The sequence below is a fragment of the Dermochelys coriacea genome, chromosome 27, assembly GCF_009764565.3.
Source record: "Dermochelys coriacea isolate rDerCor1 chromosome 27, rDerCor1.pri.v4, whole genome shotgun sequence".
NCBI lineage: Eukaryota > Metazoa > Chordata > Testudines > Dermochelyidae > Dermochelys > Dermochelys coriacea.
In genome coordinates this window covers 11,559,739-11,586,899 of record NC_050094.1, presented here as the reverse complement: position 1 = coordinate 11,586,899, position 27,161 = coordinate 11,559,739, and the positions used below count along the sequence as shown (strand labels likewise).

At 55.6% G+C, this 27,161-nt stretch overlaps 1 protein-coding gene across 17 annotated transcripts in view; it reads left to right on the top strand.

The window, feature by feature from the left end:
- Positions 1-27,161, top strand: part of SRCIN1 (SRC kinase signaling inhibitor 1) — a 177,502-nt gene that overhangs the window by 73,975 nt on the left and 76,366 nt on the right. For 15 of the 17 annotated variants that reach the window (XM_043503287.1, XM_038385619.2, XM_038385629.2 and 12 more), the window contains one exon: positions 8,915-9,198. In XM_043503287.1, coding sequence (XP_043359222.1) covers positions 8,915-9,198 — 284 coding nt within the window. Of the gene's footprint in view, positions 1-8,914; positions 9,199-24,927; positions 25,107-27,161 lie in introns of those variants that run through there. The other 2 variants (XM_038385626.2, XM_043503286.1) reach the window with 1 other exon arrangement.

The window sequence follows — 27,161 nt, the reverse complement described above, 5'->3', positions numbered from 1 at the left end:
ATCCCCCCACCCCCCATGCACATAACAGCACCCTGCCTTCCCTGGGTGCCTGGCTGATTTCTCCTGGGAACTCCAGGCCCGAGTGGGGATAGCTGCAGGCGTTTCCAGCAGCAGAGTGGGAGCCGCTCCGGTTTCCCCGTGGCTGGAGATAGCACTGGCAGGGCAGGAGACGAGGGATCGCCAGGGAAGCTTGGCTGGGCTGCCCCGGCTGAGCTGGGTCAGGGTGTGGCTGGGAGGCGCCCCGTAGTCTAAGCGCAAACACTGCAAGGCGGGAGGTTGGCCGTGCAGCGGGGGCGCTGTGAGTCGGGGTGGGGGCATCAGGCCCGCCTGACTAGGGGAGCTGGAGTCTTTTGGAGGAGGCTTGAAGCAGAGAGGGCTGAATGCTGGTGGGACCCCTGAGGGCAGGTCTCTAAGAGAAGGGGCGCCAACCCCTGAGTGGAATCGCAGGGCGGGTACCTCTGTCCTGTCTCGCTGCCCCGCTCTGGGAGGCTGGTTCGGAGCCCCTTGGCTGTAACACATCAGGGCCGTTCTGGTGCTGTCAGCCAGGCAGCTCCACTGCACAGACTGGCCCCAGCGTCACCTCCTCGGCGATCGTCCCCCACTCTGGGTGTGGGCCAGGCAGCGAGAGCCTGGACCAGCCACGTGGCTGGGGGCAGTCTGCGCTGGGGAGCAGGAAGGCCATAGGGAGCCTGTGTCAGGGAAGGGAGCCATGGGTGGAGCTGGGGGTTGGAGGCAAAGGCCCTACCCCAGTTGCGTGGCCAGGTGTGACAGAGCCGAGCCAGTGGCTGGAGCCATCTCATGTGGGGTTTGTTACATCTCTCGCCGGGAAAGGGTCGGCAGAGCCCAGGGGGCAGGCCCCTGGGGCCAGGAGATGCTGACCAGACCAGCAGAGATCAGCCCTCTCCACGGGGGCTGGGACCTGGCGTGTGTCCCCCAGTGAGGGCCGATCGAGCCAGATGTGAGGTGCAAGGTCACCACACAGGGCACCTGGCACTGTGGCTCTGGAGGGTTTCTCACCCTCACGGCCAGCCCTGAGACTCTTCCCCCAGGCACGACGATCGCTCCCGGCTTTGGGGGCCTGGTCAGGACTCACTAACCAAGTCTGTGGAGCTACAGCACAGGTGACCCGCAGCCAGGGCTGGGCTGGAGACGGGGACCAGCTCAATGGCTGTGTGGATGGTGTCCCCAGCCCTGAGGCTCCACACCTGGGCTGCCACCCGCCTCGCAGGGCTGAAATCACTGCTGCGAGGGCCCCTTCCTGGCCTAGCTTCATTCTCCTGTTTTCTTTACGGGAAGGAAGGAAAATATCACCCCGGTCCCGGGCCCCCAAGAACCTCCCTACCCTGGGAAGCCTGACCTTTTCCTCTCGATTTTTCCTCCCCCTCCTTGTCATCATGCATGAGTTATCACAGCTGGTCGGGAAGCCCGGAGGAATGCTGAGCGGGGCCCCCCTGCGCTAGGCGCTGTACAGAGCTTGCGATGTGCATGTGTGATTCTCATTCGGTGGCTCAGCCTTTCGGAGTCAGTGGGATGTCAGTGCGGCTGCCGCAGCAGGCGGGGGCTGTATGGGACGCCTGGATTCCATGCCCGCTGCAATCCATGCTTCTTCTGGGCGCTGCAGGGGGAAGCTCTGCTGCAAATGTCCATGTCCATGTGCTGGAACCTGGCTGAGCCCAGGAGACACGTTCTCTCCTAAAACCTTTTTGCTTAATTATTCTCAGGGTGGCGGGATGAGCTGTCTCAAGTTGTCCCTACAGCCAGCACAATCCAGAGCTAGGCAGGGCACCATCACCCAAAGGGCTTGGCAGGCAGTTGAGAGATGTTGGCTTCTGGGTGGGAGAGGATGGGTCCAATGGCTGAGCAGCAGGGACGGTTTCAGAAGCTGGAGGTACCGTTTCCCTCCATTCAGGCTTATACAATCATCAACTGGGCCGACCTTGTGGCGCACCGATTAGCTGCAGCACCCCTCTTCCCTGCTATGCTCCCACTTATGCCACCCCCAGGACCTAACTTGCGGTCAGCTTCAGGAAGCACCTGACAAACTAATCGCTTTCCCCACTCTCTGACTTGCAGCCACCTCTAGGCTGGAGCATGGCAGCTGTTTGGAACATTTTGCGACCATAGGCTGCATCAACTTGAAAGGAAAAAAAGAGAAATTCTATTGGGCCGGGAGGATTTAGGTCAGTGGAATGTAATTACCCCAGTTTCACTTTGGCCAGGAAACTTGGATAACACCATTGTTCTTATGGGTTTCAGAGTAGCAGCCGTGTTAGTCTGTATTCGCAAAAAGAAAAGGAGTACCGGTGGCACCTTAGAGACTAACAAATTTATTAGAACATAAGCTTTCGTGAGCTACAGCTCACTTCATCGGATGCATTGTTCTTATGGGATCATGAAAGACCACATGTGGTTTCGCTCCTTTCTCACAGCCAGGCCCGGTGGTCTCCCATCTACATACAAATTCAGCCTGACCTTGTTTAGTCTGGGAGAGCTGCAAGGCTCCCAACACAAAGCCGTACAGCCACAGGCCTCCACAAGCAGCTTTGGCCATGGGGAAAAAGATGGGGGGTAGGAATAATATGGGGGGCTTGGCAAAGCCTGGCCTGGAGATGGAGCCCACGATCCCATGCCTGCAGGGGTACTGACCCCTCCACTTGCTCATCATCCTCCGTCTTTGGAGATGAGAGGCGTTGGGATCTGGAGCGGGGAGAGGGGCCCTCCTTGGGATTACCGCCTGGGGCTGCTTCTCTAATTGCTGCACTGGTGGCTTCCAGCGTGTGGCTCCTGGGGTTAATTGCACCGACAGATCTTTCCCTTCAGTTCTGGCTGGACCCCCTAGCGAGAGCCCTTGTGCATGGGGGTTCTGCAGGGAGCCGGGGTGGCAAAAGGCCTGCCGAGCAGTGGGCCCCCCAGCCCTAAGCAGCGTGGCTCTGACCTGCCTGCAGATCGTGCAGGGCTTTTTAAATAACTCTTTTTAGCAATGGAGAGAGAACCAGCGAGCTGGCGCGTTCCACCAGCAGAGCATGTAATTAGGGAGCCAGGAGCTGCATGCTGATGCGCTGGCGATCGGTGGGCGGGAGCTTGGCACGGTGCCGTTCCCTATGGCTGCTGCTGAACTCCCAAGCAGGGAGAGGCGTCTGGGACTGCAGCACGAGCTTGCCCTATCGCCAGCCAAAGGATGCAAGCGCAGGGCAGGCTGCAGCTCCATTGCAATCCCATTGCCTCCCGTCCATTGCAGTTCCACCCCCGCTCCATTGCAATTCTATCTCCCCCCCCCCCATGTCCTCCCAACCGCCCAAGGAAGAGGAGAGAGTTTCTTGGCAGAAATGGCAGTGTTGTCTCTGCAGCGGCTTGGCTGTTCATGCACGATTGTGTGCTCTCACACACTCCTGCTTCAGCCACGCAAGCGGGTCTCGGCCAGGAGGCTGCGTGCTCGATTGGCTGGAGAGGAAGTCTGGGACACTGGGGTTCTCGTTCCGATGATGCCAGTGACTTGCTGTGCAGCCTTGGGCAAGTCGCTGCCCCTCTCTGTGCCTCAGTTTCCCTATCTGTGAGACAGAGGGAGAACCTCCCCCGGCCATTGGACAGTGTGGGGATGAATTCGGTCGGGTTTAGAGAGGAGTTTGTAGTGGAAATGCCTGCTGTGACTGATAAGTGATTATCCTGTGAGGTTGGCCACCTTTCCCTGGCATCTCCCCAGGAGGCTGTCATCAGCTGCTCCCTGCTCGCTGTGCACTCTTTGCAGCACGAGCAGCTCTCCACACTCCAGGATTCAGGCTCTGCATTTCTCTGACATGGGCTTTGATTGTTTATTGTAGGTCCTAGTCCAGTGCGGGACGGGCATCTTAATAGGCCTCCTCCCTCTCGCTCACGAAAGCTTATGCTCTAATAAATGTGTTAGTCTCTAAGGTGCCACAAGTCCTCCTTTTCTTTTTGCGAATACAGACTAACACGGCTGCTACTCTGAAACCTTCTACAATACAGGTTAACAACGGGGAATCCGGACTCCTGGGTTCTGCTTCTGGCCCTGCTGCTATTTGCTCTGTGGCCTTAGGGAAGCCACCCCGCCTTTCCTTGCCTGTTTCCCCACCCGAGGATGGGCTGAGAATAGGTACCTGCGTCCCAGGGGTACTGTGAGCTTAGAGCTATTGTCTGCAAAGCCCTTTGAGATCCCAGGCACAGAAGAGGGGCCAGTGTGATGAGCACTAATAGCGCTCTGGGCTGGGCCCTGTTGCTCAGAACACGATGTTCGTTCTAATGAATGGGGAGCAGCAACCAGCTTCATACCAGGACAGAGACTCCCACTCACTGCATTGCCCCCTGCATCAGTGAGACATGCCCCAAAGGCTGGCTGCCCGTGGGGCGGACAGCGTTGGGGATGCCCTGACATTCCGGCTCGTCCTCCCAGAGCTGCCTCTGGCCCAGCTGGGTACAGCGGCCCCACACAGGGGATGCTGGTTGGCTGGCGCCTCCCGTGGGTTACATCACGGAATGGCAAGATGACATGGTCCCTGTAGGAGCGGGCAGCGGAACAACACGGGAGCTCATGAGCATTGGCATTGCCGGCCTGTTCCCCCTGCATCAGTACTGAGCCAATGCCTGGCATGTGTACAGTGTCTGAGGGGGGTGTATCCTTCACTGGAAGCGGTAAAGCAAGGCTTTGACACGAGGTTCATGAAAGATCCCATGGTTCTCTTGGGCAAGACTGCCCCATGCTTGAAAATCTGCCATGCAGGAAGAACCTGGGGCACTCGGTCTCGTAGCTGGGAGTTGGGGCCCTGACCTGGCCAGATCCCAGCCCAGTAACTCCATTCCCTGCCTGGTTCCACGCAGGAGACGTGGCTATCAAGGCAGATTCTCCCAGGGGCTGGAGTCCCCGCTGGACTTTCCATCTGGAGCATGTCCTAGGCCAAACTAGCTGCCTTGGCTCGGAGGTGCTGTCACCGCCTGTTAGATCAGGCACCAGCCTGCCAGGTGACCCTTGGCTTTTCAAGACCAGGCTCTCCGGGAAGCTGGGCTGGCTTTTCCGAATCTCTCTCCTGAGCAGCCGGGTGTCGGTCCCAGCCCCAGCCTGGCACAGAGAACTCCCGAGAAAGCCGTTTCCCTGACCATTTCCCAGCGGCCCAGTTGAGTGAGTTGCAAGGAGACCGGGGTGAGAGCCTGTCAGAGGGACCTGGCTGCAGCCCAGACTTGCTACCTGGATGTGTCCTCTGGGGCTGCTTTCCCCGGAGCGTGTGCATGAACTCATGTTAGGCCAGGGCAAGCTGGGGTGGGTGGGATCAAGCAGGGGAGGGCAGGGGGTGGGACGTGGGTGGGTTGCAGTGCGGGGCAGAGAGCATGGCATCTTGCAGTGAACAGTGTCCTGGGGAGAGAGGGGTCAGGGGCCAGGAGGGGCTGCTGTGGAGGGGGTGGGCAGCTCAGCAGGGGGGACAGTCCTGGGGGAAGGAAAAGGAAGGAGATGTTGGAGTCACCTTAGCCGGGTTGAGGGTGGGGGATTTAACAGGTATTCTGGAATTTTCTGAGGGGAGACAGACCCTAAGCTGCCCTCCCCTTTCAAGCCCCAGGAAAGCTCCAGGCGATCTCCGCGTGCAGGGAGTCCCAGTCATTAATTACCACTTGCGTTGGGTAGTAGGCTCGGCACTACTTCACTGGAAATTAAAATCACGAAGTGCAGCTAATGAGTTACCCCTGGCTGCAAACCGGCAAGCTTCCCCCCACCCCCTTACTTTCTGTGTGATTGCTGGCCCCCACCCCCACGATATCCTCTTCCTTTGCAAAAAGAGGGACAAACAGCACTCTGCAAATGACCATTGACTGATGGGGCAATTGACGCAGAAATGACGTGCTGTCCAGGGGTCCCAAACACAGGGGCCAGGAAAACTGAATTCGGGTGCCTGCTCTCTGCCTGGGGGACCTTGGACCAGTCACTTTGTGTCCCGTGCCTCGATTTCCCCATTTACAAAAGCAGAGTTCATTTATCCTTCCCTCCCTTACTGGGGTGTCATGAAGGGCTTTGATGTTTGGAGCTCTCTGGGTAGAAGTGGCTATAGAAATACCAACATATGAGCCAAAGATGAGGGAAGGCTGGGCTGATGATTAAGGCGCTAGCTGGAGACTCTGGGTTCAATTCCCTGTGTGACATTGGGCAAGTCACTTAACAGATGTGTGCCTCAGTTTCCCATCCCTAAAACAGAGCTAACAGCACTGCCCTACCTCACAGGATAAATATGCTATAGATTGTGAGAGGCTCACATACTACAGTAATGGGGGCCATATAAATACCCAAGACCAATGGGCTTATTGTAATGCAAATGCTGCCCTCTAGTGGTGAGAATCACTGTTTGCCTATGTGTTATAGGCTCTATACTGTTAACAGCTTGTGGAGATTCTCCTTCAGCCCTCTATCCAGCTATCTCAGCCAAGAGCCTTAAGCACAGGACTATCCTTCCTCTCCCTTGTCTGTTATTTTATCCCGGGCTACAGTCATCTTGTTTTAAAGTGTTTTTTAATCCCGAGGCACCTGTAACAATCTATCGCTATCCGCCTCAGTCACTCAAGGCACTGTGGGGCTGGGCTCCGTCTGTGAGAGCTAGGCTGCCCATTGGAGCTTCGTTCTCAGGGTCTCGTGTTTGTGGGGGCTGAGCGCTCCAGGGGATCTCGGAGGGGGATGCTTTCCCAGCTCAGCCTACAGAGGCCGGTCTTAGAGGTGATGCAGGCAGGTCCCCGCTGTGCATGGAGAGGCGCCCGGCGGTCTAGATGCTTCCAAGGCAGGGGCATTTTGCTCTGGTTTGAGGAGGCTTTCCTAATCTGAATGCTGAGAATCTGCCACTGACGTGTATGTGTGTTGGGGGGGACTCCCAGTGGTGACCGGTTCTGGCACTAACTCTGTAGAGCTCTGTCAGCACAGGGCCAGCCGGGGAAATGTAGGATCTGCTAGAGACAGAGCCAGCAGCAGGCAAGGGGTAAGGTGAACCCTGGGGACGAGCCCACAGAGAGATCTGGGGCATGAGGGACCTCGGGAAGGGGGTGAAGCCAGAGCAAGGAGCTGGCTGAGGAAGGGGTCTCCCTGGGCTTAGGTGTGCTGGCTGCATCTCTCTGCAGGAAGCGTGTCCCCACGCCTGGGGAAGTGAGAAGAGGTGCCTGTCGCCGGGTGGGGAGCACGTTGCTTTTGCCAGCTGGACCTTAGCTAACCTCAGAGCGGCGCCGGCGGTTCGAAAGAGTCCCCCTCCCCCCATGCACTGCCCTGCATTTCATTTTCTTTTTGGTATGTCCGTTTGTCTGTGTCCTTCTGTATGTCTCTGCTCCGGAGCAGTGTAAGGACCCTCATCCGTCCTGGGTCTCTGACTGTTTTTGTCGATTGTTAGCCTTTTCTTTTGAACGTTGTGGTCTCTGTGGTTCCCCTGTCCTGTCCCCCTCTGTCCATGTCTGTCGCTGTCCCAGGACGGCAGCCCTGCAGTCTTCAGCCTCCCCTCTCCCCTCCCCTCTGCTGCAATCTGTCCCAGGACAAAACCCTGATTGCAGCCCCGACCCTCCTTCCTCCTCCCCAGGCCAGAATCCCCCCCCCCGACCCTGCCCCCTTCTCCAGAGCCTGAAATCCACCCTCCCTCTGTTTGCACCTCAGACGCCAATCCCTCCTTTGGGGGCCGAATGAGTAGCAGAGAGGGAGGGAGCATAGGTAGGAAAGTAGCAATGCCTTGGGGGCGAGGGGGCTTTTGCTGGCATCTGGTCACCGAGGACAAGCCCAGGACTTTTCATGTGGCTTCTATCTGAGAGGCGATTTAAAGAGACGCTGTCAGATGCTTTAGCCACAGGTTTAGAACTCACCTCCATTGCTGGCTTACAACAACCCCCCCCCTTAGAAGCTTAGATCATCTCCTTTCTGGTTCACTTGTCCCTGCCCCTCACCCCCACACCTTTGCCCCCTCCTCCCACCGTGGGTGCTGGGCTCTTTGGAAATCAGGCCCCGGTTGCAGGGGGCAAGCCCTAATTCCCCAGCCTGGGCAGAGATGGAAGGAGGGAGTTGAATTCCCCGCCTGCTGGGCATCTCACTGGGGCTTCTCTGTATTTTGTTGATGTCATTTGCTGCCTGGCAGCGGAGCAGCGAATGGATCCAACCCATCTCGAGAGATTTACGAAGCGGCCAATGCTTCTGCCGCAGGGGTGACCCACCCCCTGGTCTCGACCACTGCACAGCGCCCCTTTAAATCTGACCCATCTGAGAAGCCAATTAGTGGATTGCACTGTCTCCTGGCCACCAAGCCGAGGTGGTACCATAAACCGGGGTGCATTGCATGGCCAAGCACCCAGGGTGGAGCAGCCTGTGCAGAGCATTTGCCTCTATTCAGGCACTGCAGTGGGGTCGCTCTGCCGTGAGCCAGGGCCAGCTAGGCGTGTTAAGCAAGGTGGGACTCGGGCTTCAGGCATCGGCCTTTCACCTCTGGAGAATGGGGCTGCCACATGAATGAAGTCTGGTGGTTGCCAGCCGGGGCCTGCCTTGTCCATGCCCCAGCCCTGCCCCTCTTCTCGAGCTAGCATGCTAAAAACAGCAGGATGGTCACAGCGTAACTGTGCAGGGTAACGGAGAGCCAGGCCCCTAGCCCCCATCCCCTGGGCATTGTACAGCCACCAGCCATCCGGCCCAGGCTCTGCTCAGGGGCACCCCAGGGCTGAACTAGCAGGGCCTGGCTGGAGGATCTGGAGCGTGGACCCTGCCCCCGGCCAGCCTGTGCCATCAGCCCCTCACTTCAGTCCCTGGCTGCCAGCCCCGACCAAGCAGCTCCACGATGGAACAGTAACTGCTGGATTCCCTGGCCCCTCTCGACGGTCGCCCCAACGGCCAAGGCATCAGGCCGAGGGCTGGCGGGAAGGTCCCTGACCCCAGCTCTGCTCTCTCCCCTTCCCCCACCCCGTGTAGATCCCGAGAGGACTAGCACACACATGATCTCAGCAGACGATGTGGAGTACCCACGGGAATACAGGACCCTGGGGAACGGGACCCGGCGCTTCTCCAACGTCGGGCTGGTGCACACCTCGGAACGCCGGCACACGGTGATCGCCGCCCAGAGCCTGGAGGCGCTGACTGGGCTCCAGAAGGCCGAGATGGACCGCAAGCGGGACGCCTTCATGGACCACCTGAAGAACAAGTACCCGCAGCATGCCCTGGCCATCCGAGGCCAGCAGGAGAGGATCCGGGACCAGGTAAGGGGCACCATTTTGGTTAGGCATTTCCCCCGTCTCTGCCTTTCAAGGGGCTCTGTGAACTCTAGCCCAGGCCTGGCAGTGGGGTCTGGCAGTGAAGCTCGGTTGGGGGTCTTGCCAGCAGCAGTAGGTGGCTTTCCCCATGCTCTCCCAGGGTTGTGAACATACAGCCTTTCTCTATGGGGGCGCGTGGGGGTGGGAATCTGACCTTGGGGGTGGGCTAGGGGACAATCATTGGGAGCAGATTTACCTCTGTGTGGGGAGCTGGGGGTATGGGGAGATTTGATCTCTGGTGGGGGCTAATGGGCATGCAGCGAGGGTGTATTTAACCTCTCTATGAGGAACGGGGGCCATGGAGTACCCCCACTCCCATGAATCTGTCCTCCAGGGGGCTAGCTGGCACATGTGGGAAGAGGGGAGACCCCCACCCAGTTCTTTCCAACCTTCACTTGGGTTGGGGCTGTGAGTAGGGGCGGACGAAGGGTGGAAACTAAATTGGCTGCGAGCCGATCCCCCCTGCTCCCTATCTAGCCCGCGGGGGTCAGTATCAATGCTCATTGCACACCTGGACTCTGCGTGGCCCTAAACACCCTGCTCGGGGCCTCCTCGCCTCTGAGCTTCCTCCCTCCAGAGCACTTCTCCCCTCCCTGGGGTGCAGGGGGAACCTCACGAAATAGATCACACCAGCCAAACCTCACCGCAGCCCCTGCCCCAGCCACGAGCCCCAGCCTCTTGGGAAGGCGTTTCTGGCCCCCTGTTTTTATTAATCGCCCCAATAGCCCTCCTGCCATGGGTAGCCCCAGTGTGAGGCTGGGAGCCTGGCACAAGCCCGGTGATGGGGGTGTAGATACGTATGCGTGTATCATAGGCCAGATTGCCAAGGGCTCAGCACCCAAATCTTCCCTCCAAGCTCAGTTGCTGTTTATACACCTAAATAAGGGCCCGATTCTCCCAAGAACCCAGCACCCCAGGGACACCCGATGTGCTGAGCATTTTGGAAACTCTGGCTCTGATTGGGGGAGAGAACACGGCCCCAAGCGTTTCTACAGCTTGCTTTGTGATCACAGGGCTGAGACAGGTTTTGAGGGTGAATCCTTGTTTGGACCAGCTGTTCCCAGGAACTGGGGCTTTAAGCCCAGAATGGCAGCCAGACGCGGGCGCACGGCTACCTGCACACTAGCTCCACGCTTTCTAGAATTGATCATGTTCGTGTCAAAGCGCCTCATGCCATCAGAGGGCTTGGATGCCCCTGAACTGAGTGGGGGAAAAGACCTTGTCTGTGTCTGGCGCGGGGATTCCTCACTGAGCTTGAGTGGTTTGGTGCAGGCGCTGACCGTCGCTGCTCTGGACCCGGGCCACCCCTCCGATGTAGCCTGCTCAGTCATTCCCCATGTGTAATTAGCAACTGGCCCCCGGGTGCGGGCCAGCAGGAGGGGAGAGCAGTGCCGCATCTGTCAGTATCTCAGTAGTATGGAATGCGTTATAGCTGCCCCTTATCTCCAGAACATGGGCAGCAATGGGGCAAGCTCCCCCAGAGCCATGCACTGCAGTGGGGAGGCAGTGTGACCCCATGGGTAGAGCGCCGGCCTGAGACTCAGAAGACATGGGTTCAGTTCCCAGCTCAGCCACTGGCCTGCTGGATGACCCTGGGCAAGTCACTTTGCCACCCTGTGCCTCAGCTTCCCCTGACACTGACTTCCTTTGTAAAGCCCTTGGAGATCATTTGATTAAAAAAGCTAAATAAGAATAACAACCCTGACCATCTCAAGGAGATCAGCTGCCATGATCTGTTCAGGGCTTGGCTTCTGTGCTGAGCTTACCGGTGTTATGGATGCCTGTCCTCTAAGGAGTGGGCCACAACCCCAAATCCACCCATGTTGGTTAGTTGATCTGGGCTGGAGCGGAGCTAGGTGCAGCAAGCTGTCTATCCCATCGCACATTCCCTGAGCCCTCTGTCCCCTCCTGCCCCAGTCCCAGCTCGGCACACAGGGATTATGTGTTCTCCTGGACGTACGGTAGCGAGGGAACTTCTGGTGCTTGCTGCGTTTCTGCTCGGGGCTAGCGATGAAAGGAGGGAGGCTCTCCCCTCCGGCAGCCGCTCAGTGCTGCCGCGGCGGCATACAGAGGCTGGCTGGTTTGTGACCCTCTCACAAACTCTGGTGCAGGGCACAGGCCAGGGAATCTCCGTCGTGCTGAGCTCTGGGGGAGCTGCAGCAGTTCCAGGCTGCAGAGCTGCCCACCGGGGGTGTTGCCGTAAGTTAGAGCTATTTTGGCCCCTGACCAGCCTAGAAACCCCGGGGCACAAAGCCCCCCTCCCCTCCACACTCAGAGCTGCGACTGGGTCTGGCTGCACTGCAATCAGAGGTGTGGCTGCAGCACGTGTGGATGTAGCCCCTGAAAACAGCTGTGGCACCTCAGCAGTGCAGGCTGGCCGCTCGAGCACGTACCCACAGTCCCACGCTCGAGCCAGCTAGTCACACCTCCGACAGCAGCGCAGACAGACCCTGCGGGAGCTGTTCTCCGGGGAGCGCAGCACAGAATTCCAGCCAAAGGCGGCCGCCCGCTCTAAGGAATCGTCCATCCATGTCTGGGCCGTGCCGGGCGATGGCAAGGCACGAATCACTTCTCAAGGGCCTGGCCCCCCCTGAGCCCTTTGCGAGCTCCCCAGCATGTTACCATCCTTTCCGGCGCAGGTGCTTCCCTGCTTCAGGGGACTTCAGCAAAGCCATTTGAAAACAGCACCTAGACCTGTGGGACCTTTGGGACGCCGGCGTTCCAGGCACTGAGTGCCGTCATGTCCCCGGCAGTCCCGGTTCCTCCTGCTTCGGTGGGGCTCTGGGGATTGCTGCCAGTGCTGCCCTCCCTGCTAACCGGCTTGCTAGCAGGAGTCACAATGGAGCCTGCTTCCAAAAGGGCCCCAGGGGATTTGGCAGCCGCACCTGGTGACTTGGGGTATCTGGCGCGACCCTGCGTGCGTCAGCAGGAGCCTCTGGAATCACAGCTCAGGAAGAGAGGTGGCTCCTACCTGGGGCCTAAACCTGGACCGGGCAGGGGAGCAGCGGGGCTCGGTGGATTCATGCTCTGCTCTCTGCTGCAGTGAGCACAGGCTGTGCCCTGTGTCGCTAGCTGGAGCAGCCCCCGCTGCAGTCAGGCGTGGTGGGGCTTTGCAGGCCTCATGGCTAAGAGGGAAGGGCAGCTGAAGCCCTAGCAATGGGGTGAGGAGCAGATGAAGGGGAAGGAGGTGAATGGGGCATAGCTGGAAAGGGCAGCATCCCAAAAGGGGATGGAGGGCGAGGGCAGCTGCTGCTTCCGGATTGGCAGAGAGCTCGTGTCCTCCCAGCTTGCAGCAGGACTGAGCATCAGAGTGTGCCCCCCATCAGTCTCGGGACTGATGCTAGGCCAGCAGGCCTTTGGTAACAGGGCTGGATTGCGTCCAGCCCCTGCACTGCTCCAGCAGTCTCAGGGGCTGGAAAGGAGGCTGCGGGCTTGGCAGGATGAATGAGAACCCGAACCCTGCTGGGGGCACCAATGAGCTGAATTTGCTGGTCTCTCCCCCCACCTCAGCGAGTCTGCTTGGGCGAGGGGGATTGCAGGGGGGCTGCGGGCCAGGACTGAGGGGCATTTGCAGAGTGGGGGCGGGGTGGAGGGAGAGATGCAGGGTGGAACAGCAAGTGGTGTCAGGAGTGAGGGGCATCGCCAGAGCTGTCTGGGCTCCAGAACCGGAACAGCCGCGGCTATGGGGCATCGGCAGAACTGAGTGGAGCCCAGGGCTAGAAGGTCAGGGGCAGCTGGAGCCCAGGGTTGAGATGCATTGGCAGAGCTGCGTGTGCGGAGGGGAAGGGATTAGAACACAGCACCTGTCCGCACTCAGTTACCAGAGCCAGACCATCGGTGATGCCCTGCTCCATGCAATCATTCATTCCAAAATGAAAAGATTGAAAGACAGTCCCCGCCCCACCCCCCAAGAACACGGGCCTTTTACCTGCCTTATTCACCCTATTCCTCCCATTCTTGCTTGAGAAACAACCAGGGCTCTCCCAGGGCTCATTCCTAAGGTTTCCACCTGGACCCTACATGCCTCTTGCACGGACTGCAGCATCCATTAGAAAGTGGCATGGTCTTGTTAGGCCCTGTTGTGTCTCAGCATCATAAAATCCCACTCATGCCTCACCTCTTCTAGAGGCCGTGGGACTGGCCATGCGACTGGCTGTGGGGTGGGGTTCAGGGGGGAGCTGGTGCTTATTCCAGTTGATACAAACTCCCTACAGGTTTCAGAGTAGCAGCCATGTTAGTCTGTATTCGCAAAAAGAAAATGAGTACTATAAATTTGTTAGTCTCTAAGGTGCCACAAGTACTCCTTTTCTTTTTGCGAAACTCCCTACAGTACCTGTTGCCCTCTCTTCACCTGCAATGAGTTTCCATCTAATGAGTGGCAAAATAAATGTGTCTTTGTAAATTTTGCGCAGCACTGGATTGGGACTCAGGAAACATGGTTTCTGTTCCCTGCTCTGTCACTGGCCTGTTGGGTGACCTTAGGCAAAGCACTTCCCCACTCTGTGACTCAGTTCCCCATCTACATAAAAACATAAGGATGGCCATGCTGGGTCAGGCCAATGGTCCGTCCAGCCCAGAATCCTGTATTCCAACTGTGGCCAGTACCAGATGCTTCAGAGAGAATGAACTGAACAGGGCAGTTATCAAGTGATCCATCCCATCATCCAATTCCGGCTTCTAGTAGTCAGAGATTTAGGAGCATGCGGTTGCATCCCTGACCACCTTGGGTAATAGCCACTGATGGACCTATCCTCTAGGAATTTATCTAATTCTTTTTTGAACCCAGTTATACTTCTGGCCTTCACAACATCCCCTGGCAATGAGTTCCACAGGTTGACTGTGCACTGGTTGAAGAAGTACTTCCTTATGTTTGTTTTAAATCTGCTGCTTATTAAATTTCATTGGGTGACCCCCTGGTTCTTGTGTTATGTGAGGGGGTAAATAACACTTCTTTAGTCACCTTCTCCGCACCAGTCATGATTTTATTGACCTCTGTCATTTCCCCCCTCAGTCATCTCTCGTCTAATCTGAACAGTCCAAGCCTTTTAAATCTCTCCTCAGACGGAAACTGTTCCATCCCCCTCATCTTTTTGTTGCCCTCCTTTGTACTTTTTCCAATTCTAATACATCTTTTGTGAGATGAGGTGACCAGAGCTGCACGCAGTACTCAAGGTGTGGGTGTACCAAAGATCTGTATAGTGACACCAGGATATTTTCTGTCTTAGTATCTATCCCTTTCCTGATGGTTCCTAACATTCTATCTTCTTTTTTTGACTGCCACTGCGCATTGAGCAGATGTTTTCAATGAATATCCTCAGTGACTGCAAGATCTCTTTCTCGACTGGTAACAGCTAATTTATACCCCATTATTTTGCATGTATAGTTGGGATTATGTTTTCCAATGTGCATTCCTTTGCAGTTATCAACACCGAGTTTCATCTGACATTTTGTTGCCCAATCACCCCGTTTTGTGAGATCCCTTTGTAACTCTTTGCAGTCAGCTTTCGACTTAACTATCTTGAGTAATTTAGTATCATCTGAAAACTTTGACACCTCACCATTTACCCCTTTTTCCAGATCATTTAGGAATATGTTGAACAGCGCTGTTCCCAGTACAGATCCCCAGGAGCCCCGCTGTTTACTTCTCTCCACTGTGAAACCTGACCATTTATCCCTACTCTTTGTTTCCTATCTTTTAATCAGTTACTGATCCAGGTGAAGTGAGCTATAGCTCACGAAAGCTTATGCTCTAATAAATTTGTTAGTCTCTAAGGTGCCACAAGTACTCCTTTTCTTTTTGATCCAGGAGAGGATCTTCCCTCAGATCCATGGCTCCTTACTTTGCTCAAGAGGTGAGGGCCCATGTCAGAGGCTTTCTGGAAAAGTGAAATAATGATAGTGATCCCCTTTATGAAGCACTTTGAGATCTACTGATGAAAAGTGTTATCTAAGGGCTAGGCATTACAATCATTCTTTTCCCAGGCAGCATCTCCGAGAAGGGGAAATTAAGATTGTAACTCTATATCAGGAAATTCAAAAGGGGAAGAAATATTTTATAGGCACCATCATTCAAACAAACACACACACCTAAAGATAGAACATTCCACCTTTAGTCTGCCCCCATATCTCATTCAGCCTTTACTCTGCCCTCTCATTCAGCCTTGCCGGCCCTGTGCATCTTCCATGTAACATACACATCTGTCTATGACACGTGTGACAGCTAGGGGACAAATCAAACCCCAGATGCCTTGCCAGGAACCTGGAAAGCTGAGGACGAGCTTTGAAATTCCAGGTGCTTTGGCATTTTTCTGACAGCTTTATTATTCATGATGTTTATTTCTAGTAGTGCCTAGAAGCTGAAGATCAGATCAGGACTCTGTTGTGCTAGGTTCTGTACATCCGTGGCAGCCTGCTACAAAGAGCGTACAGTCTAAGTAAACCAGGCAGACAAAGGCCTGGGCGCGAACAGTCCTTTCTCCCCTCTGGGGTTGCCCCAAGGGTGGGCTGAGGAATGCTTGCCCTGCTTCTGAACTTGCTCTGGGAATCAGCCAAAGGACTCCAGTCCCCAGCCCTGTCGATCCAGCCCTGAATTCACAGCTACAACTGCATGGTATGGAAAGGCACCAAGGGCAGTGAGCGCAGTGAGAGCTGGAGAAATTCCAGCCGGGTGCCTCCTGGAGGGATGAAAGCAACTTGGGCAGAAAGAAATAGAGCATTTTAAGACAAAATCTTCAGGGCCGCAGCTTGGGCTCCTGGCTCTTTGGTCACAAGGTTGATGTGGCATCGTTTTTGGCTGCATTGAGTCCTCCAAGTCTCTGTTTGTCTTAACTCCCTCCAGGTTTAATCTATGCATGTGGATGTGTGCGTAGGACACCAACTTCCTTCCCTCTGTTGAAGTGGTTTCCTTCCCAGTGTGCCACCCCCTTGCTGGGCCGGGTCCCAGAAATCAGTTTGGATTGGTGGAGATAACTGTTAGGTTGTGAGAACAGATCAGTTTTAACCCAGACCGGGCCATTGGCCAGCGCTCTCCCACGATACTTCCAGGAGGCCAGTCGGGGTTACTGATTTCACTGGGCGCCGTGCAGGACTCACTGGCCTGTGTTCTGCAGGGGGCAAACTACATGATCAGGTTGGCTCCTCTGGGCCTTAAAAAGCGATGGCCGTGTGATATCTTGGGGGCCTAGTGCACAGGGTGCAGGACAAGGACTCAGGAGACATGGCTTCTGTTCCTGGCTCAGCCATGGGCCTGCTGGGTGACCTGGGGTGAGTCACTTCCTGTTTCTGTGCCTCAGTTTCCCCATCAGTCACATGAGGATAACAAGGCTGACTTTGTTTGTAAAGTGCTTTGAGGTCTGCTGGTGACAAGCGCTAGATAAAAGCTAGAGATTATTACTCTCTGTTTATGTTTGATCCTTTAAAACAATGAATGCCCCACCATCATCTCCCTGTGCCCATGTTCCCCTCTCCACCCTCCCCATTCCCACCTCTTGTTTGTTACAACTGCCTGTCCTGTATCACACTGAATGGGATGGTCAGCTCTCTGGGGGAGGGACCGCAGCTTCCTCTGTGTTTATACAGCACCCAGCACAATGAGGCGCTGAGCCCGTTTGGGCCCTACTGTAATAATCTCTCTCGCCACAGAACTGGTGCAGCGTGGGCTCCCCCAACACCACCCTGCACCTGGAGCAACGCCACCCCGTGGGGGGAGAGGGCAGTGCAGTCTCCATGGTCTCTCCACAGAGATGCCTCATAATTTAACAACCATTGGGTTTATCTTTACGGCCTACCCCAGATAACTGAACCGAAGAGCTACCCTCCTCATTTCACATAGGACCCAAACAATCCCTGTTGATCCAGGCTGGATTCAAGCCACTGACCCAGGGCCTGTCCTCCTTCCCAGCCCTCCTCCGCTTCTGAACGGTGGGGAATCCATGCTGCGGATGGGCTGGTGTGGAGATATGGCTTAGTGACGGAGTGTGGCATGGCCAACTCTGAGCATGCAAAACTCACGAGTCAGGCCCCTTGAAATCATGAGATTATTTTAAAGGTCATGGGATTTCCCCCTCCCGCCCAAGGATACACTTTGGGTTCTTCTTATTTGTTCTGGGGCGTGAGCCTTTGGGCATCATGAATTCAAGCTTTTCTCTGCAACCATAAGGGCTAGAAACTTCCTGTTTAAAAAAATAAATAAATAAACCAAGATGAGTGTCTCCTGCGATCACGTGACTCCAGGAGCTTTAAACCCCAATTTGTGATAAAATCACGAGGCTGGGCGCATGAGTGCCAGTGGGACTTCTGTCTCTTGTCCCCCATGCGGAGTGAGAGTAAGCTTTTGTCTATGCTCCCCAGACTTGAAATGGCATAATCTGTGAAGGGCCCTTGACTCTAAAACTGATTTCCATACTTCGGCCCGCAGGTGCTTGCTTGGACCAGCAAGACTCAATGCTTCTCCCATCTTCTCCCCTGGGGGGCGCCAGTGGTTCTGGGTTGCAGCTTCCCTCTGAGTTGGCTGCTCCATTAATGGTCTGGTGTTAGGAAAGGGTTTTGTGCAGGCAGGAGAAGATTTCTGGGCATGCTTGTAAAAGCCAGTGCATCAAAATCAGAGTGACCTACCAGCTGGAGAAGTTAGGATTAAGCCTCTTCTAACGTGGCATGTTTACAGACTGCGACTGCTGTTCACCTGTGTTATCACACGGCTTCTTCCGACCTATGTGGACAGAAACCAGGGACCAGTGCTGAGCCCCAGCACCTCTGGGCTTGCTGCATCAGTTATGAATGTTAAAAAATTGCTGGAGCTCCGGCACCTCTTTCATTACAAATTAAGCCCTGGCAGAAACCGTTGGCCAGATCCACAGCGTGGTGTATAACTGTGTAGCTCTACTGAAGCCAAGGGCGCTCTATTGATTTACCCCAGCTGAGGATTTGGCTCTGTGTTCTTAGCCAATCTTAGAACATGCTTTTTCTGCCTATGCAAACAAGGAGAAAATCCTTGTTTCCCCACTGTGTTCTCTAGGGCCAAACAGACCCCTGATGAAAGCAGCTATTTTGTTCACAGAGGCCTAGCAAAGCAAAGCCTCTTCCTCATTGTCTCCAGCCTGCTCAGAGGTGCAGGCAGTGTTAATTATTGATTGTTGTTTTATCATCATCAGTCCTCTGTTCAGGCTGCACTGGGTTCACACTCATTAGACATTGTACAGTGAGTGTCATGCATAGTCTTTGAATCCATTCCGTTCCGCACTGGAGATACAGGCATCCCCTTGCTAGTCAAAGAGAGCGATTTCTTGATATAACTTGAAATGTTTCAGTTATTAATACAATAATGGAACCACCAGCATTTATAGAAAGCCCCACCTGCTTGGACTCAGGAGCTGAATGATTTTTGAGGATTGTTATAATCGGGTGGAAAGATCTTCTGGATTCTAATGGTCTCTGTCACAGAGGGTGAAACTTATCCTTGAGGGAAGAGCCTGCAAAAGGCGCTCCGTAGCCATAAAGCCCAGGTTTGAAGTGGGATTTAGGTAATACATGGACCTTCTGCTGGTGCACTGCCCAAGGGTGAAGTGCAGCCAGAGATATTAAAATAAATACAACCCACCATTTTGGGGTGACACTCCAGAGGGAACAGAGTGCTCCCCCTTGGGATGACGCACAGATTCATAGGTTCCAAGGCCTGCAGGGACCATTGGGATCATCTACTCTGATTTTGTGCATAACACAGGCCAGAGAACTGCCCCCAAACAATTCCTAGAGCAGATCTTCTAGAGCAATGTCCAATCTTGATTTTAAAATTGCAAGTGTTAAGGAATCCACCGCGACCCTTGGTAAATTGGCCCAATGATTAATTACTCTCACTGTTAAACATTTACGCCTTGTTTCCTGTCTGAATTTATCTAGCTTCAACTTCCAGCGATTTGATCGTGTTAGAGCTTCCTCTGTTAGACTGGAGAGCCCAGTATTAAATATTTTTGTGTGTGTAGATACCTATAAGCTGATAACCACTGAACATTACTCCCCAGAATCCTGCCTGCCACCCCCTATCCGAGGCCGAAACTAGCAAACAAAGAAATGGTCGCATCTGCTTTTGGGGAAAGAAAACAAGCATTATTCATCTTCTCCGAACGTGTTAAACAATTATGGAGAATAAATGAAAATAGAGAGGTTGGAACCAGTGGGTGCCAACCTTTAAATGACATTGAGATGCAAACATGATCAAAGCCTTTCTGAAACGTTACAGACTTGCTCGTATTTTTAATATATTAGCCATTTGGCAGGGGGAGGCTGCCAGGTAATTTAGAGCCCGATTTTAGCTTGTTTAAAATATGATATACAAGAGCGTTTACCAAATCAGATCTGAATAGAAATGTTTAGGAAATTTCAATGTTCCATTCAGCATGGCAGCCCCCAAAGCAGAACACCGTGGTGCTGATCACGAAACCTGGAAAGGGAGTGCGGTATTAATTTTAATCATATGTATACATATCATAGAGCAGAAAAGGCAGGTGCACACACCCAACAGGCTGTCAGCAAGTCTACAGCCAAGTCCAAGGCTACAGCGAGCTAATTTAAAACCCAGATGGGCGAGAGCTTTAAATGGCAGGTTAACAGTAAACAGTGGAAGGAGACAGGGAAAGTGAAACTGACTAATAGACCAGATTAGCAGCGCTGTCTTCCTGTCTGTCTGAGTTTTGGATTGAGATTCCCACCCCCACAGTTCCAAGTGCTGCCCCCAGCTGGAGAAAATGCAGGAAATAAGCAAGCACCACAAAGTTTTGATTTTTTTTAAAATTCCGTTTTATTTTATTAATATAAAACAGTAAAGAAATTTATCAGTCTCCTTCCAAGTTGTGTCCCTTTAATACAGCCCAAAGAAGGGGTTAGTGTGGCAGTATTATTATTTATTGTGTGTGGTACCGCAGCAGCTAAAGCCCCCAGCTGCGAATAAGACCCTGTTGCGCTAGTTGCTGTACACATCGTGATGGTCCCTGCTCGGAACAGGTTACAGTCTACGGAGATCCGATAAAGGGTGAAAGGGAAAAAGGCCCAGTGACAGAGCTTGGGTTAGAATCCAGGTCTCCTGACTCCCAGGTCAGGGTGGGCCCTATCCATTAGCTCATGTCATCAGCACTATCTTTAACTGGATGTGGGCTCAGAGTAGCAGAAACGTATCTCCGCCCTCAAACTCCAAAAGGAGGTTGTTTTTGCCTCATGCAGCAGCGAGGAGCTGAGTCCATCCCTACGGTCAGCATGGAATTCCACGGGGGTGCCTTCGAGACAGCTGGAAATAGGACGACCACCTAGCAAGTGTGAAAAATCGGGATGGAGGTGGGCGGAAATAGGCGCCTAGATAAGACAAAGCTGCGAATATCAGGACATCTGGTCACCTTAGCTGGAAAATGTGTTGGTGCTAATACCCTTCGAAACATGGCAATTCCCACGTGGCGCCCTTGTACTGTGAACTGCCCATCAGCCAAATGGCCTTGCTTCCATCCGAGTTGGGTTGGAAAGTTAGAAATGTGTATAATAATAATAATTAATAATGAATTGCAATAGGTGACCCTTTCCCCTCTCCCCTACCCGTGACTCCCAGCCATCTGAATTGCTTTTAGAATGTGCTTGTCAGTTGAGATCTGGCATGGCACGTGCCAGCTGGGAACGCACGATTTTGCAGACAAATGACAAACCCCAGAAAACAGAGGATTACAAACATTCCCCTGACCGTAACCCTCTCAGTGCAGGCACGCCAGCTGTAGAGCCGTAAAGCTTCCCCTCTTCTGGTGCCCTACGGATTGCAGGCTGCACCATGGGGATAAACACAGTAGGGTGGCCTTTTTATAGACTAAATAAAAGTATATAAAAGCCTGGGATTTAAGCTTGCCCAGTTTTGCTGCAGAATACAGAAGGCTGAGGAGGGGGGTTAGTGTACTGGTGGCTTTCTGACAACAGCAGATTTGCAGCTGCCCAGAATAAATCCGATTTTAGAATAAATAAATATATATCAGCAACCAGGGCCAAGCTAAAATATACATGTAAAAATCCAGGGCTCTTTCCTGATTCCTGGGCTTACTGTCTTGCAGAAGGAACCCAGAGTTCGTCCTCCGCATGATTTGCTTGCTGCCAAGTTTTTAGGGTCATCGCTGGTGGGCGGGGGAAAGTGGGGGGAATGAGGGAAAGAGTTTATCTGCTGCACGCTAAAGCTTTCAGGGTTTGCTTGGCAGCTGCTGGCTGGGAAAAGGAAGGGTGGTCTTGTGGCGAAGGCTGGGGCTTGCATGCAGACACTCAGGGTCTGATTGCTAGCTCACCTGGACAAGTTACTGTGCCTCAGTTTCCACATCTGTAGAATGGGGATAATGATTCCTCCCTTCCCTCACAGGGCGGTTGTGAGGGCAGATTCCCTGAGGTTTATGAGATGTTCATATACTACAAAAGGGAGGGACATCTGCCTAGACCAGTGGTTTTCAACCTTTTTTCATTTGCAGACCCCTAAAAAATTTTGAATGGAGGTGCAGGCCCCTTTGGAAACCTTAGCCATAGTCTGCAGACCCCCCCCTCCCCCCCGGGTCCATGGACCACAGGTTGGAAACCACTGACTTAGATCATGAGCTTTCTGGAGCAGGGACCATCTGTCTGGTCTGTTTATGGACATCGCCGAGCACAGTAGGGTCCCCAGGGTGCTATCGCAATACAGATAGTCGATAATCATCATACAGCCCCCCCGTCCTGAGCAGGTGGGAGTTGAACTTTCAAGGTGCAAGTGTGTTTGAAACTAGGAGGGTCGCGTGGGTGGGGGAGTACGAGAGAGACTTGTCGACTGTGTTAACAGAAAGCGGAAGGAGGGGCGAGGCCCCTGCTGCTCCCATAACTGTTAGCAGTGTTTTGCATGAGCTATTTTTAATAGTACTTTGCCCTTCTTCATAAGGTCTGTCATTTACGGAGCTCCTGGAGCTTGACGAGGGTCCGTTCAGTCTCTGTTTTGTTCCCAGCGCGAGGTGAGAGTTTGGTCTAGTGCTCGCAGCTCAGGAGAGAGTCAGGACTCCTGGGGTCTGCACCTCGGTTTGTCATTTCGTTACCTTATGCCTCCGTGTTCCCATCTGTAAAGTGCACCCCCAAGCATACAGACACTATTATTATTTAATATTTGGGCTACTGTAGGCCCCAGTCCTGGCCCAGGACTCCAGTGTGCCAGGCGCTGTACAGTCACAGGGCACAAACCCAGCCCCTGCCCCGGGGCGCTTACGAGCTGAGGAACTGTCATGGAGTCAGAACCCCCCAAAGACACGTGATGACTAAAAATAGTCAGTGGTGCATTCTGGCCATGTGTGTGCCAAGCCGCCGGAGGGGGTTCCACTTCCACGCATTTCTCGAGCTTGTTAAAACCCCAAAAAAGCAAGCTGAGGTTTTCACCTAATCCCAGGGACTCCAGTAGCTGGGGCTTTAAGAAAGGGAACGAGACTTGTGAAAACATCCTGAGAGTTGGGCTCTGACTGAGTTCCCGGTGGGCTGTGGAGATAAATGCACCACTGGGTTGTAAAGCCCAGGAGATTCCTCCGGAGCACAGAGCTGGACGGGTGCAGAGAGAGGCCATTTACCATCCAGCTGGCCTCACCCTGATCACCACCGGGGTGTTACCGACTCTTGACCCCCAGGGGCTTCACTGCCTGCTCCCCGGGTACCTGGGCTCAGAGGGGAAGCATTGCACGGGGCCAGTTAAATGACGGAAGTGAATGATAGCTGCATAGGAAGGGCCCAGCCCTTTGAGGAGGTGTGGAAAGCAGGAATTGCTGCTGAGATTCTGGTAAGGTGCGACAATGCACTGGGGCCTGCTCCCCAGGACACACACTTGCCCATGGGGCTGGGACAGGTACCACGGGGATGCTGGACCTAGGGACGTGTGGGTTTAGGGGCTACCAGGGCTACCAGGGGTGGCAAGACGTGGCACTCAGAGGGAAGGGGGAAGCGTCAGAGCCCCAGCGAGGAGGCTGGCAGACATCTTGCTCCAAGGTGGGCAGTTCCAACCACAAGCGAAGACTTTGGGAGGGGCAGAGCAGATTTCTGCCCCCTGCCAGGCTGGGCCGGCCACCCGCAATGGAGTGCCCAACGGCTAATAAACTGCTCCACTTTATTATCAGCGCGTGCCCAGGGGGCCGGGCCGAAGCGTTTAACTCTAGTCTCTGGGGCTTGTGCTCTGAAGGCTCTTTTAAGATCTTGAACGCACCAACTTGGGTTTCTCCTGCATAATTTTTGCCTGCATTTGCATGGCTACCATGGTGCCTGCGCCGGCCGCCATCTGCTCCAGCGTCCCTCTGTGCGTTCGGCTGCATGCGTGTGGGCATGACCCGTTCTCCGCGCAGACCCTTGCTTGGGACTCTGGGCGGGGTCTTTTAAAACCGCCCCTCCCAGCGCAGTTGCGGCCCAGACAAGGTGAGCCCAAGCTGTGCCGTGTCCCCTGCTGGGAGAGCCGCAGAAGCCGCGATTTCCCCACCTAATGCCCTGCAGCAACGCTTCTGGGGGGAAAGGGGCTGAGGCTGGAGGAGGAATGAGCTACCCCGTAGCCTGTGTTCTTATGGCATCCCCTACAGCGCCTCCTGCTGGGAGAGGCTGGGACTGCAGTAGCCAGGGACCTCGCCCCCCTCCACCGGCCAGCTCTCCTGCACCATCCCCAGCAGGGAGAGCCAATAGGGGAGCCCTGAGCCAAATCTGGCCGGCCAGATGCTTTTGGACGAACCCCGAAATCTTTTTATTTACTTGTCCTTGGTGTTGTTGTTTATTTTTAAATTATTTTCCCTGGCCTCTGGCTCTTGGCTGGATCTTGCCCAAGAAATCTGGACTTGGACCAAAAATAATTGCCTACCCCTGCCCTGCAGCGCCTCCTGCTGGGAGAGCCAGGCGCCCCCCCCATCCCCTGCAGTGCCCCCCGCTGGGAGAGCCAGGCGCCCCCCCATCCCCTGCAGTGCCCCCCGCTGGGAGAGCCAGGTGCCCCCCCCACCATGCCCTGCATCGCCCCCCGCTGGGAGAGCCAGACGCCCCCCACCATGCCCTGCAGCGCCCCCCGCTGGGAGAGCCAGACGCCCCCCCCACCATCCCCTGCAGCGCCCCCCGCTGGGAGAGCCAGGCGCCCCCCCATGCCCTGCAGCGCCCCCCACTGGGAGAGCCAGACGCCCCCCCCCATCCCCTGCAGCGCCCCCCGCTGGGAGACCCAGGCCCCCCCACCATGCCCTGCAGCGCCCCCCGCTGGGAGAGCCAGGCGCCCCCCCCCATCCCCTGCAGCGCCCCCCGCTGGGAGAGCCAGGCGCCCCCCCACCATCCCCTGCAGCGCCCCCCACTGGGAGAGCCAGGCGCCCCCCCCACCATCCCCTGCAGCGCCCCCCGCTGGGAGACCCAGGCCCCCCCCCACCATCCCCTGCAGCGCCCCCCGCTGGGAGACCCAGGCCCCCCCACCATGCCCTGCAGCGCCCCCCGCTGGGAGAGCCAGGCGCCCTTTCCGCAGCCGCGCGCGGGGCCGCGCGCAGGGCAGGGGGGGGCTGGGCGGGGGGAGGCGGCGCGTCCCGGCCCCGCGCGCGGCTGCGGAAAGACAGGTGGAGTCCTGGTTGCCATCGCGACCGTGCCCTTATAAGGGAAGCCGCCCGGCTCCTCTCGCGTCGCAAAGGTCGGCGGGCGGATGGAGCCGGGCGCTGCGGGGCCAGCCCGTGCACCCGGCGGGGGCGGGGAGCGCAGCCCCGGGGCCGCCCCTCCCCCTCCCCCAGGGTGCCGGGCCGCGGCGGCGGCGGCGGCCGATGGATTTCTAGCCCCCGCCGATCCCATTGTGCGGAGCCGCAGGAGGCTGCGGCGGGGGCCCGGCGGCGCCCGAGCGGGGCCAGGTGAGGAGCCCGGCTGGCGCGACGCCTCCTGCGAGCCGGGCGGCGGGGGGGGGCCGGCGCGAGGCGCGGGTGGCTCAGGCGCTTCCCCCTAAAGCTTCGGGGGTGGCTCGCAGCCTTCCCCCGCAGCGGGGGGGGGTGGGGGGGGAGCTGTCGCCCCGTTCTTTCCTTTCCCCTTTTTGTGTGTGGCCGGGTCCCTTCTTTGCAGAGTGGGGGAGCAGGCAAGGAAAGGGGGTTTCCTCCCCCCCTTCTTGCCTGCCGGGCTCCTTGCCATCAGTCACCCCTGGGGGGCTACTTCCCAGCTCCCCAATCGGTAACATGGTGGGGGGGGGGGGTCAGATCCCAGCAGTGCCAATCCCCCCCACCGCGGGCTGCCAGGCCACATGGCCTCCCGTGCATGCGGGGTGCTTCGAGAGGGGTCCGCGCTGGGGCAGGCAGCGGGGGGGGGAGGGTTCGTTACTGTCTCATCGGAGCATGGTGTTAATTTGCGGGGCAGCTCAGTGGTGTGTGATGGGCACCTGTCTTCTCGGAGCGAGAGCCAGGCTTCAGGAGATTGGGGTGTCCTGAGACCCTGCAAGGCCCATGGAGTCGAGTCCCCCCCCCGCACTCCGCCTCCCTGCCCCGGCTTCAGAAGCCACCAGCCTCCATTCGGCCATCTCTTCCGTGTCTCTGCCCCCCAGCTCCCTTCCACTTTTTCCTCCTTTTGGCAGCTGGGATTGCTAGAGTTTAACAGGTTCCTGGGGGGCTGGAGAGGGGGAACAGAGTTTGGGGAGGTCAGAGCAGGCAGTCACTGTCCTGCGGATTGGGCTCCCTCAAACTCGCCTGGCCCGTTGGCACTGTCAGTAGGAGGCCTGCCTGCCATGAGGATGCAAAGAGTCCCGCGGAAGATGCACAGCTTGTGCCCACGCTGAGCTCTGGGTTGGCCATCAGGAACCAGGTAGATTGAGAGCTGGGGTTCTCTTAAGATACCATCAGTTTGGCTAGCGTCCCCAGGTGCCGTTAATCTCCTCTCTGTCCTCTCGCTCTGAATTCACTGGACTGGAAAAGCTGCTGAGTTAACAGGCATCCTAAACTTCAACCCTCATTAATGCAGGCAGCTCTGCCTGGATGAACCGGGCATGCGAAAAGCCATCTGTAGCATTGGCATGAGACTGCCATCCATCTTGTGGCACCCTGCAAACGCAAGCCGGCAATGTCCTGGCCTGTGAGCTCTTCTGTACAATCAAGGGAGACTGGGGGATAGTTGCCATCCCCTGATGATAACTGTATCTTCCACGATTGGTTCAGGCCTGATTCAGAGGGGCGGTTAGGGATCTCAGTGTGAGACCCTGGGGAAGCTGAGGCTTGGCACAGCGTCTGTATTTTTTTACATGAAAATTTTTGCCCCCTTTCCTCCTGGAAATCTGTGTTTCCCTTTGTCACAAATGATCCCTATCGGCTGTACAAGTTTAGTGGCAATGGTGCCATGCTGTAGAAGCAATCCAGAGCAAATCCTGCTCGTTGGGATTTTCAGGAGCACAAAAGGGACAAGAATGGAGGTGTTTTATTTCCCTTCCCAGGGGCCTCCATCCTATTGCTCCTTGGAGGTGGAACAATGAGCTATCACAAACTGCTGTAGTCTGAAAGGTGTGTGTGTGTGTGTGTGTGTGTTTAGGAGGGCTTGCGTGCCTTAGGATTGCACTTCCAGGGATCCCATCTGGCTATATTGATCATTCCCACGGGGTGCAATTCCAGGCTGATTAAAAAAGCCACAGCCCAGAGTTCAGATGAGAATGAGGTCATTGGGAGTTGAGGGTCATGTTACAGTCTGTCACCCCATTTCTCATTGGATTTTGTGGGGGGGGGGTTGGGGTATGGGAGGAGCGATTGTAAATGATTTTGAATGGATAGTAAATGCATTTCCGTTAGTGAAACTGATTGCAGCCCAGGGGAGGGCATTACTGAGCGGGTGTGGGACTAATCCAGCAAGGAGATGCTGAACAAATCCCAATTAGGAATGATCTCAGACTTCATTCCAGTGACAGGCAGGAGGCGTCTGGTGCATTCTTGGTAGTGACA